Below are 15,524 nucleotides of genomic sequence, written 5' to 3'. Positions count from 1 at the left end.
AAGGCAGTCTGCCCTATTGTGGTCAATTTGTTTCAGATTGTATACTTAATTTGTACACTTTATTTATAAAGCATTTGAGAACTAAGTTATCCTTGCTCACCTCAAGATGGTTTAATTAGGAATTACAATTTGTTCCTGTCAAAATTCTCTTCATTCTCTTTGAGGTACAGCATTGCAGAGGGCCGTAAATCACGTCAGTGGAAGGTTTTACAGAACTGCAGAGAGAAGCACTACTACTGTTTGATTCTTCCTAAATAAATGTCACACTGAGGTCAAGTAATGGAGTACAGTGCATGCAGGCTTAATAATTACATGGCATTAATTCTCTTCCCTAAAACTGCAGCTGCAAACAGTCTGCAGTTAAAAGTATCTAGCAAGTATTCCATGAGGCTATAAATGATACCCCCCACTTCTAGAAATGGATCAGCAGTTTTGTAATCCCTTTCAGCTCACCTCTGCTGGGAACTCCGTCTCGTACAGGGATTTAATTCTGCCACTTGATACTCTGAGTATTGAGGAACTGGAAATGCTTCCTATTGATTGATGTAGCTCACCTACCTCTGAGGGCAGGACTCACTGCAGCTGGATCATCATCGCTCTGAAGGTGGAGGCAAGCAGAACAGAGATCACTATCCCCAAGTAAAGCTGTTTATATACAGTCTGACTTGCCTCTCATTCCCTAAAAACCCATAAATAGTGCTTAAACTATGTACAGTCTCATAGAAGTGGGTCTTTATTTTTCCCACAAATAAATTATTTTTTTTTTTAGAAAACCAAATGTTAACAAAGTATAAAAAGTAATGCCCTAACAAAACTACAGTGCTGTTATCATTCCATGTCGTCTTTTGATTGCTGCAGTAAAATATGTATTTCTTCAAAATACTGCTTCTTCCAACATTGTCTTGTACTCTCTTCATGGGCAACAGGAACCCCTTTGCATTCCAGCTCCAGTTCCGACTGAGCCGCCAGGTCCTGGAATTTCAAGGCCACTGTTGCATAATGTTCTGAGGGAGGAAAACAGGACCCTTCAGTGAAGTGCTTTTTAAAGAGGGACATTTGTTGGTGCTGATTCCCTCTCTGCTGTGCCTGTCTGAGCACAGCCTCTTTTCACAGCTCTCTGAAGGACGTGGACTGAGGGAGTGCCCAGCCAAGGCTGGTCCCTGCCAGCCTTCTCTCTGCCAAGGAGCCCTCCAACACCAGAGATCCTTGGAAAAACTCACCGTCAGGCCAGCTCCGACACCGCCACTTCAGGACAATTCTTTGGCTTGGCACCTGTGGAAGATAAGCAGGTTCTCCTTGTTAGCAGCTGACAGAATTCCCATTACACTTCTCCCTGAAATACAGGGAGAGGAGCATTATCTTATGGAATACTTGACACACGCATGTAAACAAGAGCAAGATGGGGGTTTGGTTTTTGAAATAAACTGTTTTCATGGAGCTTTCAGCGTGCTGTATTCCCCTGTTCTGTTTCTGCTGTGGGAAAACACCAGGACTCATTAGTTACTGCACATAAACCACTGATTTTCATGCAGACTTTGAAACAAGGACAAGCCCAGGTTTCCCCACTGAAATTTTCAAGTGTGACCGAGTGATTGTGTTACACAACCCAGCCTGGCCCAGTACACGAGTAAGGCACTCTTGCAGATGAAAATGGTTTTTAGGACATTTCAAAAATGCAGCTGAGCGCTAGTTATCAGGTTTTTCCTTCTATTTGCACCAGCATTCAGTTGGGACAGGGTAACACTTGCCCTGAATAAAAAAGAGATCATTTCCCCAGTTAAAAAGGGACAGGGATTTGGGACATAAACCCTAAACCTGCTTTCTCCCTCCTCTCAGTTACAAAGGATTGTGCTGGGTTTTCTGCTCCCCGTGCAGGTCCTTAGGTGGTCGGTCCCTGCTCTTTTGATGGGACAAAAAACCATGCAACAAAAGACCAACAGCTTGGCTTTGAAACAGAGGAAATGAAATATGCACTAGAGGAGCTGAAATTCACAAATCTATGCTGCTTTTTAGCTCGGAGAAGGAGCCACCCTCCCCCCGCTTTTTATAGTAGAGTAGGAGCTTCTTACCAGTTCGGTGTATTCACCGCTGACACAGCCCTCAAACATCTGAAGTTTGCCTCCTTTCTCTGCTTCAATCACGGCTGGGCACTTGGAGAACTTCTGCACCAACTAACAAAAAAAGAAAAACACAAAATGCACCATGCTGGGAGACAAGGGAGGGGTGCTGCAGGAATTAACTGAACTCTGATACAGCTGGGAGTCTTTAAACACTCCTCAGGCTCTTGGTTTTATACAGCATTGCTGGGGTGGTGGCACGGGCCAGTGCGGTGCCACAGTGAGAATATTAATGCTGAGAAACTTGCACTGGTAAATACAACCCAACACAGGCTCTGCCCCCAGCACATCCACAGCTGTGGACACAGTTCCCAGACTGGAAAATGAGGGAAATGGAGCAGCAGCTTCAGGAAGGTGCAGAAGAGCTGCTAAGAGCCATTTCTGTTTCCCAGAGGTAGCCGTGGGGTTGTAATTTGAAGTTCCCCAGTACCAGCCCAGACTCGTTTGAAGGACACAATCCCAAAATTAATGATTGTGTTTCATACCCTATAAGCAACAGTATCATCACCTCCAGTAATTAATCTAATTAAGCTGTGGGTAACAGCAGTGCCATTACTGAGCCCTTCAGGCTCCTCAACAACACCTACATGGAAGAGCAAAGCTTTTGCTAAGGACAGCACAAGGAGGCTGCACCCACACCACAATGAAGCTTCAGTTTGTTAAGGGAACAACTGGCAAAAGAAGGTCTGAGGCAGCCTAACAAAATTCCACCACATGGAATTTGTACTTGACACTGTGACGTGTTTATTGCTTACACAACTCTTCAGCAGCATCAACATCCACAGACAGTTCAAATGCCTCTCAAAGTAGCACTTACTTCCTTCTTTGTGAAGATGCTGTAAAGTTCATCAGCTGGAGAGTTAAAGACTTCCCTCATATGTATCCTCACCGTTGGAATTTTTACTCCAACCATATCCAGAGACTGCGGTGTAACAGAGTCCTGCAAAGCAAAAAAAAATTCACGGGAATCAGTGCAAGATCTCTACCCTTAAAAAGTGCTGGCAGGGCGGGAGTGTTGCCACCTGCACATTGTCAAACACAGTGCATGACTACATGACAGTACACACTGTATTTCTGTATTTACTCAGCAGCACTACTAATCAGGAGTCACTCAATTCTGTGGAAAAACCTGAAGCCAACATACCTGCACAGTGCTCCCACTTGGTTTTCGCTCCGTGGCTGGTTCCTGACCAGCAGGAGCTTTTGTTGGCAGAATCATTCCCAAGGTGAACTCTGTAAGGCAGAAAAGGACTTTTCAGTGCGAAACTGAGCTGTTCAACCCCCCCGACATTCAGACACTCAATGAAGATCACCAAAACCCTGGAGAACGGGTAAAACTGTGCAGGGCATAAAACTCAATCCGGTTTCCCCAGATTACCCTTATGCCTCCATCAGGAACAGGCTTAACAGCAATTCCCCTGAAAAAGGCTTCTCCAAGTTACCTGACCCCAAATCACTCACATCTGCACAGACTTCTGGCAGCACAGCAGATGTTCAGATCAAAGAGAAACAATACTGGGATGAAATTCAATGCAGAATGGGAACCATCCCTGTCAGAGGCTGCTCCCCTCTGACTTTCAAGTTTCTTCAGCCAAAATTGCTGGATCCCACTTAGGAATATTACACAGCATTTGACAAAAAAAAAAGGTAATAATTTAACAAAGCAGTTCACAATCCAAACTGCACCTGATAACAATTTGACTGTAAGCTGTAAACGTATCAATTTTTTTAACATACTTTCCTGGTTCTTGGAAACAGCTGTAATTCACAAAAATACCACAGTTCAAAAAATAGAAAGGAAAATTTAAACTTGGTTCACCTTTGGTTTAGAAGAACAAGTGATAATTTGTAGATTTCGTAAGTTTAGGCTAATAAAACCTTAGAATCTCAAATGATAACGGCAAACTTAAAGATCAGCAGAGAATGTATTTGTAGATTAAAGAACAGAAATAAGGGCAGCAGTTCAGAAATTCTAGAAAATAACTGATTTAATTAATAACTAAAACAAAGGGACACAAAAATAAGGCAGCAGTTCAGGCAAGGAAGGCAGCTTCTAAAATTAGGGAACAAAAAAATCCTAATATTGGCCAGTCCTCGTAGGGCCAAGCTGAGCCTGTGTGACCCAGCACAGCCTCAGTCACTGCAGAACCTTCTGGACACAGCGACTTTTGAGAGCAAAAAAGATCCTGAGTGTCAGGACTAACATAAGTCATCTCAGCTAGTGACAATTAGAAATAAAACCAGTACTAACCCGGGGATTTGTCACTTTCTGACCAAGCTGTTCAGGGCACAGGCACCCCCCCAAGGTGCTGATTAGTTCACCCGGTTTCATTTACCTGTTTTAAGTGCTTTCAGGTAGTCCCTCAGGGCCTCTCTGACTTTGGTGGTTCCTTCAGTTCTCATGAGGTCCTTCAGAGCATCACCTTCCCCTTTCTTCTTGCTAACATTGATCTAGAAACAGAAAAATGACAGCGTCTCAGAGACCCCAGTCATGAGCCTTTTGGGCCCTGGCAACAAAGGAAAGCATCTGGGCTTTGTTTGCTATGCTCAGAGGACAGCTGCAATGTCTAATTCATGATCTTGGGGTAGCCAACCTTTGCTAAGAGTAAGTCCTCTTAAGACACAAGTAAGATCTCCACTCAGTCGAGTTCATCAAGAGCTGTTTTTCAGCAGAGGCTGAAGGCTCTGTGGAAGCCCAGTTATCAACCACGGTCCAATCAACACGGAGAATCCTTAAGGTCTTAGGGCTGGGGGTGGTTCGCTGTGTTGGTTTGGGGTTTTTTTAAGACTACAAGCAGTTCTTCTCAAATTTGTAGTTTAAATATCATCACAATCAATAATTATTAGCAAAGCAAACTGCACATTCCTCATTGGTAAATCTGAGAACAGAATAAGGCATTATTCCAAGTATAATAAACAAAAGCATGAAATAAACTATCCACGTGTAATTAGCCCACTTAGCAACAGGATAAATCAAAACATGATGCCTAGATGTTGATTAAGTTTATTTAAGAACTGTGGACCTGTACAGCCATACCAGTGTTGCACACCTACCTCTGTATCATCTACCTCATTCTCTTCTGACAGGTTAGGAATTTCAACAGATCCCTTATGTTTCTCACCAGACTCTTTCACTGTACCTGTATTAACATAACGAATCATTAAATGCATCATTAAAAACTATTCCCCCCACAGCAGGAGTTTTACACCTGGAACTCAGTTGTACAAAGGTGTCACCTGAAGGGAGTTGCCTCGAGGCTGATTTAAAGCAACTGAACAGCAACCTGAGCCTCTCCTGGGAGCTGTGTTCCCTATGCAGGTGCACCAAGGGGTGGACAGGAGCCACCTGCTCCCTGCACTGCTCTCCCCTGCTCTGACACCCTTTACAGCCTGTCCCCAACACTCAATGTGCATCTGAGGGTGGGCAGGGGAAAATCACCTCCTTCTCCCCGAATGGGATTGCTCTGGATTCAGAAGCTCCCTGGAGTGCCGCCCATGCCCTCTTTAACTGTGTGAAAGCTCCCGGCACACGGGTATGTTACCAGGAAACACACGTGTGTGTAAGGAGGAGGTACACAACTGACACTTTACAAACCACGAAATTCACAAGCACGTTTGGAGCACTTGAGAGTACTTTTAACCACTTTACAATCACAGCACAAAGACTCAGCAAGGACAGGAACTACGCTCCACTTCTGATCCCTCGAGGCCAAGGCCCACCCCACGGAGCTGCCCCCGTGCTGTCCTGCCTCAGATCTACCCTGTAAAGATTACACTCAAGACTCTTCCCTTTTGCCTTGCAAAAGCGTTATTTAACTCACTAATTAGATCAGATAAAATCTCTTCAGAAAGCAACAACAGAAACAGGCAGGTCTGTCAGCTCAGTGTCGGAACACTAAAAATCCAATAAGATGCTTCATCAGCAAACTCTCAAATTCCAACAGCCCAGGGCTCAGCACGACTGCACAAGGGGAATTATCAGGAAGGCAGATGCACAATTTCTGGGGATTCTCACTTTCACAGGAGCCATCTGGATCCCACTGTTCCTGACCATCACTCTCATTATTTTAATTACTTCCCTAATCCCCATGCGATTGCAGGGCACCAACAGAACCCAACTGGTGGAGATCCCAGTGAGGGACTCCAGCAAAAGCCCCGGTGTTTCCTGGCACGAGAAGAGCCAAGGGTTGGTGCAAACACAAGTGCAAAGATCCCTCCCCACTCGGGTCTGAGGCAGTGAGGGATTGCACAACAGGCACAGTCTGTTAATCCACAACCACACAGCCACAGCCACACAGGGACAGCAGAACTCGACCCTGCAGTCTCCCAGGAGAACGGGTCACTCAATAAAGCTGTGGGAAGTGGTTCATGCCATCCTTGAAACACTCCTGGGCCCACAAAGCCACCTCAGTGTGCCCTTTCCTGCTCCCTTCCAGCACCAGGATGAGTACAGAAAAACCACACAACATGGTCTTTATAGACAATAAAACCTATCTTATTTTTGGCTGCTTTCCCCAGAAGGGAAGTGCAGGCATGCAGGAAGGAGTTTTGGGGAGCAAAACACAAACCTGACTTCATTCAGCTAAAATCCTATTTGCAATTTGCAGAGCCCCTAAAATAAAGTTTCACAGTGACAGTGTCTGTGCTGGGCAGCAAAGTCCAAGCAGTGAACAAACAGAGCTGGTGGATCAACATGACACAGGCAGTGTGTCAGTGCAGCTCTGCCTTTTCACTACCACTAATATTAACAAAGCTTTACTACCTTTTTATCAATCACTAAATTATGTGTTGGAATTGCACTGGAATTCAATAACAGACCTGAGAATAAATTATTTTCTGGTTTCCTGCCAGTCCAGTGTGAAGCACACATCTCATGAAGACCCAGCTATACCACCCTGTTGAAATACCTGCTTTAAAAGGACAAACATGTTTTCACAAAGCCTCCACCACAGTGTGGAATGATCCATTAAAATCCTCATTACATCCTCTAAAAAGTGATAGAACAGCCATTTTGCTCAATTTTAGTGCCATTAAGTACACTCAGTTCCTCACTTTCCCCTTTCTCTCTTATCTAAATTGCTAAGCACAATGTTTTTTCAACACTGGACTTTCCAAACCGGCTGCAAATCTCAGGATTTTTATCATTTGTTCTTACATACTCACATTTTAATTGTAGCTTGAAGTCCTAGTTATCCTTGAAGACTTGTAGAACTAATTATAGTTTTTTAGTTCAATCTGAACTCTCACTTCTAATTTAGAGCTCTCAAAACACACAACATGATGGCTATCACAAAAAAAAAAGGAATCATCAGCCTCTGGGGTTTTTTTTTCCGAATTTCCTGTGTAGTAGGAAATTTAAAACTCATTTAAAGTTAAGGTCTCAAAGCCATGATTCACTCAGCATAGCAAAGCAGCCAGGACAAGTTAGAGCTGTCTCTAACCAGTGACCAGCATAAACACCTTGTAGAGAAACAGTTTAGACAGAACTTCCTTAGAAATACAAACAAAATGCTGCCTGCTTCTAACTTTATGCTCTGAAATAAACCACACAAAGCCAAACTAACCTCTGTTTAAAGCTTAAGGTGATTTTAGCTGAACTTAAAGAAGTCAAAAAGCTGATTACAATCATTTTATCTACACTGATTTAAACTGCACAAGAGTATAAAATTTGCCTTGCTCTCCGCTAACATTTACACCACGGCTCTAAGTATGATCTTAGTTTGTAACACACCTAGACCATATAAAACTCTCTAAAACAAACAACAGTACTTCGTTTGAAGTCCCCTCTTCTTGTGGGTGCAGACTTCAATTCCAGATCTGTTCTGGTCTCAGCTGTATTCCAGTCAGACAAATCTCCCCACCCAGGGGCTAACAAATAAGAACAGTATTTGGGGAAGCACAGCCTGTCACTGGGCACAACAATACCCAGGACAATCTCCTGTGCCTGCTCATTCCATCAGCTGCTCCTCCTCTTACTCCAGTGCAAGACACAGGCCACAATTTGCTGTCAAGTTTCAGGCACATAATAAATGGAAAGAATTCCTTAGTATCACCAAAGCCACGCTGCAAACAAAGCTTGGCATGGGACAAGCACAGTGGAGGGCAACTCCAAGAGCTGGGATTACAAACGGGTATGGCAAAACAAAAAAATGCACGGGCACAGCCCCCAGTATCCCAAATAATCAAGAGTTATTTCTATTTCCGATTAAAGAGTTTTATCCTCATGTCATTCGTAATCCGCAATGTAAACTACAGTTAGTTTTTGGAAACAGCTGTAATGTGACGTCTCCTAGGTTTTCCTGCTCTCCACAGGCGCGGAGCACACAGCTGTAATTGGGGAACAGTGGAAGTAAACCAGCCCCGCACTCTGCTGTCAGTATCACCACAATGCAAAGCAAAGTGAAAAACCCCGAGCTGACACACCAGGAACGCAGGGCTAAGGAATATGAGGTGGGAAAAGCCCGAGTGAAGGGTAAAGAGCCAAGCTCGGGTTTCAAGGTTATTTAAGAATACGCATTTATCCAGTCCAGGCCCACATGGCTCTCGCAATCTCCCCACGACTCTGAGTCACTGCAGCTCACCGAAGCACTCCCGCTTTCCCAGCCCGGAGGGGACAGGTTCCTCTGCAGAGGGACGGCTCCCATCACAGCAGGACCAGCACAGAGCCCACAGTGCCCGTGCCAAGGCCACCTCCCCTCGCATCCCCCTCTCCCCCGTACCTTTCCAGCTGAGGCGCAGGTTCCACTCGTAGAAGAAGATGAGTTTCCCTTTGCGGCTGTTGCAGGACGCTTCGCCCTCCACGTGTTTGAGGTCGCCGATCTCGCAGCGCCCGGCCTCGCCCTCCACCACCAGCCCCTCCAGCACCTCCTTCAGCTTCCTCTTGGACCAGCTGGTCGCGTCCCGCTCCGTCCTGCCCCGGGAGCGGCGGGGTCAGCGCCGGCCGCCCATCCCACTCCCCCAGCCCGTCCCGCGCCCCGCTCCCGCCGCAGTGGCGCTCACCAGTGCCAGTTGTTCACGTTGGTGGCGTCCGCCCGCTCCTCCACGATCCAGCGCGGGTCCCCCTGGCCCCACTTGGCCATGGCGCTGCCCCGGCCCCGCGGAGGCGCCTCCCTCCCGGCCGCTTCCGCCGGCACCGCCAGAAGGTGCCAGAAACTTCCCCGCCCCGCCGGAGGAGGAGGAGGAAGGCGAGGCCCTGCCCTGCCCTTCCTCCCGGCGCGGAGGGCGGAGGGAGCGGGGGCGGCGGCGCCCGGAGCCTCCGCACTGCTCTGGCTCTCGCCGGCCGCTGCTCCGCTGCTGTGCCCGGGGAAAGCCGCTCCTTCGGGACTGCTCCGGGGGGAGGGCAGCGCCTCACTGGAAAAGAGGAGAGAGGAGAGAAAAAAAAAAGGAAAACAGGAAAATTAGAAGCACAGACTCTCAGTGTTTTCAAACACTGCGGCGGACACGTCTGCGCAGAAGAACAGAAGAATTGATGTCCCAAAATTACTCCATCTGAAGCAATGACAAGGCAACGCCTCTGGAATCGGGTTTATTGTCTTGCCCATTTGACACGTGCCAGAAGAAATTAAATACACTGTGAGACAGCGCTGCTGCTGGGGAAGAACTCCGCACTGCAGCCCTTCCCGCATATTGCTTCTCCTCCTCCTTATACATCCTTGCAACAGCAGCAGAATTAAAACCTGGATTACATTCCCATATTCTTATTGCTCATTTAATTCTGAGCTGTTCTAATGAGTCTCATTGTGGTTTTTCTAAAAATTTTCTTCACTGAGTGTTCTTATCAGAGAGATCCATCATCACCAGACTCATTGCCTTCAGAGTCATCATCTCTAGGCTCTGCGTCCAAAATCACTGCCACCTCTGAAAATTTAACTCCTTTCAGTTCTTTCTCAGGGGCAGGCAATGTGGGATGAGGTGTTGAGGAAACAGCTGGCTTCTGGTTTGTGTCTGTTGGAAAGGAATCCTGCAAAAAAGCGTAATGTAGGTGAGGCAGAAAGCTACAAATGGTCAAGTGTGCAGAAATTATAAACAGAGATCATAAAATTGTGAGCCCTATACTGTTCACATTCCATAAAGACAGAAGAGAGTCATCACTTCTGGATGAAAGCCCTGCTCCTTGTAGGCAAGGACAAACAGCCCCTCCTCTAAGATGTTTTTATAGAATCACAGAATGGTTTGGGGTGGAAGGGACTGTAAGAGATTGCCCAGCCCCAGCCCCCCTGCCATGGGCAGGGACACCTTGCACTAGACCAGGTTGCTCCAAGCCCTGGCCAGCCTGGCCTTGAACATTTCCAGGGATTACTTCACAAGTTTTTTTTTTAGTTCCATCAGATTTGCTTTTGTGATAGTTCCTTCAGCTGTTTGATGAATAACAATAAAATACCTTTCACTCCATGCTTTGCAATCAAAAAGCTCATTACCTGTTTTGTTGTGAATCCCACAGTGGGCTGGACCTCCACATTTCTACTTTCAGCAGCTTTTTCAGATGCTCCATTTTGCTCACTTTTACCCTTGTAATGCAGCAACATTGTCTCCAGGTAATTGTCTTTTTCAGGGCCCTGAATTTCATCTTTTTCAGCATCATCTCCTCTGGTGCCTTCCAGGTTGTCAAATGACATCATCTCAGTTCTCCTAAGGGAGTTCAGAGAATTCACTTTGAGCTGACACAAAAATCTCAGCCTCTCTACAGCCAAAAGCAGCGTGTACACCACTGATCTCAAAATTAGTGGGATTTTACCCCGAGGAATTCAGTAGCTTCTTGTATCCTGAAGAGTCTTTTCTGCATTAGGATTAACAATTTGCTGAAGAGTAAGAAGGAATTTGCCTTTGATACAAGATTAAAAGGTATTAACTTCCCTCAAGCGTAGAGATGCTTAATTTATCATCTTAAAGGTCTTTAAAAATGGACCTTTAGCCTAGTGGGAGATCCAAGGGAAATCCTGTGGTACCAGAAGAAACCAGAACCACGGTTTTTATATGCAATTTTTTTCTAAATTTGTGATAGCAGCAGCCTACTTACCCATTATTCATGTACTCTGGTTTCTCTAAGCTTTTCAGACTTCCATTTTTGTCAGCTGCCCACGGGTTATCAAAGCCCTCCATAATTTCAACTTTCTTGACCAAATCCTGTTTCCCATACTTTCTGGAAAAAAAAAAAATCTTTTTGAAGATTGGCTTTACAGTTGTTTTAGAAGCAGAAGATGAATTATTTGTGTAATAAGTTTAATACACATTTCTTTTCAGTGTTGTTCTGGGGATTAGTTTGGAGTATTTCCTATTTTTCCATAATGGTAGCAGTGTAAATGTTTTCATCTCTTCTGGAATTTGTTTTCCTGTATCATGTGGCCCTGCTGCCACTGAAGTTACACAGCAAAAATCATTTATGGGGTGGGAAGAAACTCATGTGCCCCCATCACAGTTAAAATTTCTGCTGCCCACATTTCTCTGTTTCAGAAGTATTTATTTCCACTTTTGCTGTGTGACAAACACAAGAAGAAACAACTTCCAGTTGTGTGTGGTGCACCCAACATAACAGATCTCGGGCAATGCTCCCTGCAAATGCCAGTAATTGATCAGACAGGCATTTTTCGAATTGACGCTTAATTCACCCCTCAGCTGTAAATCTGAATGACGTGGATGAGGCAAAGCCTCTGTACCTTTTCCTTTTCCGGTCCAGCAGGACATAGACCAGGAAGGCGACGGAGGTGCCGGCCAGCAGCACCCCGAGCACGACGGCGGCCACGAGCGCCGGGGACGCCGGGGCAGCGGGAGCCTCCGCGATGGCAGCGCTGACAGGTGCTGAGAACACCTGCTCCAGCCCCAGCTCAATGTCAGCCTTCTGCTCCCTCAGCTTTCTGAGGACACAAGGGCAAAATGTGTGTGATTTACCTGACCTTCACTGGCTGCAGGAGTAGTGAAGAAATACAGAATGTCCCTCCCTGGTCTGCCAGGACCATTTCCGAGGAGTCAGACTTGTCATGTCTTTCATTCAGGAAAAGCTCTGTTTTCCAGAAACCAGCCCTGGTGCTTGTGACCTAAAACTAAAATGCTGCAGAGCTTGGACAGTTGAACTAGAGCCACATCACTGACAGGTTACCAAAGAAATGTAAAATACACCTAAAGTGTGATTTTTAATCAACATTCTGCCACTCTGAAGTTAATATATATTTTAATTATATTCTTTCTCCTTCAGCTTTTTTTTTTTTCTTAAACTGACTTTTAAATCTATTTAGCACAATGAAACAGCCTTACTCATGTTTTTGGCAAACTTAGCTTTCAGTAAATAGTGAGTCAGCTTTCTGAATTCTAAGAAATCCCATCTGCATCAGCTCTGACCCCCAGAAGTCAGACTGTGCCGTACAGACCTTCTCACATCTTCTGCAGGTACTTCCTGGTGGGCCTCATCAAAAGCAATGATGCATACTTGGGTTTCATCAGTGCTGCTCCTTGCTTTTCCCTCAAACTCCTTGGAATAAATATCAACCACATACACATTCCATCTGAGTTTATCTTCCAGGACCCTGACATCGTATGAAGAAAACATTTTTAATTAACTGGGCAATGACAGATTTTTTTACCCTGGAAATTAAATGAAGTAGTATTTAATACAACACTTGGCAGATATTAATTGATACTAATAAAAATACCTTGGCAGGTATTTTAATTGAAGCATGTAAAAATGCAAGATTACCATCAGCAAAGGAATTAAACTATTTGTCCAAAATTGTCGAGTGATTGAGTAGCAGAGGAAAAAAATATCTATAAACAGTAAAGGTGGGGAGGAGGGAAATTTAGTCTCATAATCCTCATTGTTTTCTCCTCTTTTTCCAGAGATTTTGTGCTGGATTGGACCAGTGGCCCAGTTAATCCATCATTCTGGTAGCAGTCAGCACCAGCTGCTTCCAAGAAAGTTTTCCATTTAATTTTTACCAACAAGAATGGGTCCATAATGGCATCAACATCACAAACACATTTTCCCCACTTTCAGAGTGATTTTCCCTTCATAAGCACAGGACTCCATCTTTTCAGTGTAAATATATGTTTTATGTGTAGCCAAACAAAAGATCTTCCATCCTTGCTAACGTGCCAAAATGGCCCAGTTATGGTTTTAATTGTAGGGTGGCCGTCACACATCCCTGGCTAATCCCGTGTTCCTGCAGGGCTGGGATGTCCTGGAGAGGCTCTGCTGCTGTGCCAGAGGTGTGCTGGGAGGTGGGGTTTTCACCTGCAGTAATGGTGGGTTTGGTTTGGAGTGTCTGCCCTGTGTCTCCACATTTTTATCCTGCTGTCCCTGAAAGCTTTTATCCTAGGCTGTTAAAAATGACACAAACAGTGAGGTGGGACAAGATCACTTGAAATTGTCTAGTCTGATGACCTCTTTGAAATTTGTCACCTTCAGGCTAAAAACTTAAAAGGCAAAAATTGTTGGATTCCTGTGAATTTGCTCAAATTACTCTGAGCTATGTCAAATTGAAGGCCTGGTTTTTCTTGGGCACTGGCTGTATCAGCTCCCTGTAGGCTGTCAGACCCCTGTTCCCAAAGGGACTCAGAATTTGTCATTAGATATTATACCAGAATAAACTTCACAGTTTCGAAAATACCTTTGTACTTCAGCACTGTTTCTTTCCACAACATTGATCTTCTGATTAAGCACCAGCATCACAATGTTGCTCCTGGAACTGGAATCAACAGTTACCTAATAAAGAATCACAGAGAAGATTTTCTAAAGCATTTGTATCTCTCATAGATTGACCAAAACCCCTTGACCCAGTAAACAATAACAAAACCCCTCTGATATAAAGTCAAAGTCCTCCAAAAATCAGTTTTTGTGCCAACATGTTTTTATATGTCAATGAAAATGGCAACCTCTTTATTCTAGTATGTAAATTCATGCATCTGACAACCCTATTGACAGCGTTAAGTAATTTTTTTTTTTTTTGCCGTTACCAAACTTAGCCCTTCTTGTTTACAATTTTGACATGGAAATAAACCAAGATTTTCTATTAAAAAAATCTTCCTTACGCTGACTGTTGTCCGGGCTGTGAGTCTTCTTGTGCCTTGGTCTGCAGCTTGGACTTCCAGATTGAAAGTTCCAGCCTTTCCTGCCACAGAAACTGTGAAAATCTGCCCCGTGTGTTCATTGATGTCGAACTCGTTGGTTTGACCTCTCACTAAGCTGTACAGCAGAAGTCCATTGGCTCCTGAGTCTGGATCTGTGGCCTGGGTTTAAAAAAGGTGATTTGTGACACTCAGCCTGTTGGGCTGCTCGTTGCTCTTCAATCAGTAAACTCAGCTCTCGAGAGCAGATTTAAGGCTGCTTTAAAGCAGGGGAAGAAACCCAGCTCTGTGACAGGATTTCTGTCCTTGTGAAGAGCACAGGCAATACTCTACCTGGACTGTGATGACAGAGTATTTGTAGGGCACTGAGCTGGGAATGCGGGCAGAGTAGGAATTGCTGGAAAACACGGGCTCTTCGTTCACATCCTGCACAGAGATCGTCAGCATGGCCACGTTCTCAGCAAACAGGCCTGGAAAAAACACAAGTGAACCACCTTGGCCACCTGCTTTTCACCTTTCACATCAAATGTTACAAGTTAAGAGAACCATAACTCCTTTTTGGATTGCAAATACAAAACATGTGTCCATTGCCCCCCTGAAATGTCATTCAAGGCAAGAAGTTACCTGAATGCTGGACTTCTGCAGCAGAGGAGACCTTTTGGGTTGCTTGAATTAAAATCACATACTGAGAAACTTCCTCATAGTCCAAATTAACTGCTGTTCTCAGCTCACCGCTTTCAGGATCCAGTCTAAAGTGACCTGGAAGGACAAACATGCCCTTTTGCTGTGACAGCTGCCATTTCCCTTGTACCCCCCTCCTACCTCTTGTGTCTTAGTGGCCCTTGGGATGTTTCCATGGCTCCTCTGCTCTGAACAGTGTGAAATTCAGCACTTCCACTGGCCAAGCAGCAAAGGCATCATCACAGCTGGGTTCCTACCCCACACCAAACAGCTCTTAAACATGTAAAAGAACAGTAAATGTGAAAAAGAATTTCACATGATTTCACAAATAAGGAGAATTGCAGCTCCTTCTTGCACAGCTCCATTTTTTATGAATTTCCAGGTTTTCTCTCTGTTTCTATGTACTTCCTTTGTTGTGGGCTGAATGGGGCCTGTGCAAAGCTGCAAGAGGGCAGATGCCTTAACATAAATGCAAGGAAATGATGGACTAAAAGTGATTGGCAGGGAGGAAGCTGCTTGTTAACAATACTTTCTATTTTGGCTCCCTTGGTCTCTAAATTATCTTAGTTTAAGATTAAAAGAAGTCATTTCTTAGCAAGTTACCATCCTTTCTAAAGCCAAAGATGAGCAAAGTTATTGCTGAAAAGCCCTGAAAAAAAATCTCTGTGTACT

The 15,524-nt window shown here is 44.8% G+C and overlaps 2 protein-coding genes across 2 annotated transcripts in view; both read right to left on the bottom strand.

The window, feature by feature from the left end:
- Window positions 1-710: 710 nt before the first annotated feature.
- LOC134547466 (activator of 90 kDa heat shock protein ATPase homolog 2-like) lies at window positions 711-9,276 on the bottom strand. The gene is made up of 9 exons (XM_063391456.1): window positions 9,117-9,276; window positions 8,837-9,027; window positions 5,172-5,257; window positions 4,454-4,568; window positions 3,262-3,350; window positions 2,935-3,057; window positions 2,070-2,171; window positions 1,221-1,272; window positions 711-1,004 (listed from the first exon to the last, which is right to left on the bottom strand). Exons 1-9 carry the CDS (start codon window positions 9,194-9,196, stop codon window positions 829-831), a joined length of 1,014 nt encoding a protein of 337 aa, XP_063247526.1. The 5' UTR covers window positions 9,197-9,276; the 3' UTR covers window positions 711-828.
- A 451-nt stretch (window positions 9,277-9,727) lies between these two features.
- The window catches only part of LOC134547638 (protocadherin Fat 4-like), a 28,740-nt gene continuing 22,943 nt past the window's right edge, over window positions 9,728-15,524 (bottom strand). Inside the window, exons 28-36 of the mRNA XM_063391785.1 lie at window positions 14,796-14,930; window positions 14,505-14,641; window positions 14,136-14,333; window positions 13,715-13,809; window positions 12,479-12,634; window positions 11,771-11,968; window positions 11,134-11,256; window positions 10,535-10,745; window positions 9,728-10,077 (exon numbers count right to left, since the gene is read on the bottom strand). Of these exons, the coding sequence (XP_063247855.1) occupies window positions 9,895-10,077; window positions 10,535-10,745; window positions 11,134-11,256; window positions 11,771-11,968; window positions 12,479-12,634; window positions 13,715-13,809; window positions 14,136-14,333; window positions 14,505-14,641; window positions 14,796-14,930 (1,436 nt within the window). The 3' untranslated portion in view covers window positions 9,728-9,894. The remainder of the gene's footprint in view (window positions 10,078-10,534; window positions 10,746-11,133; window positions 11,257-11,770; window positions 11,969-12,478; window positions 12,635-13,714; window positions 13,810-14,135; window positions 14,334-14,504; window positions 14,642-14,795; window positions 14,931-15,524) is intronic.

The sequence above is a fragment of the Prinia subflava genome, chromosome 2, assembly GCF_021018805.1.
Source record: "Prinia subflava isolate CZ2003 ecotype Zambia chromosome 2, Cam_Psub_1.2, whole genome shotgun sequence".
NCBI lineage: Eukaryota > Metazoa > Chordata > Aves > Passeriformes > Cisticolidae > Prinia > Prinia subflava.
The sequence above is the reverse complement of the archived record's forward strand: the minus strand, read 5'-3'. Positions and strand labels throughout refer to the sequence as shown.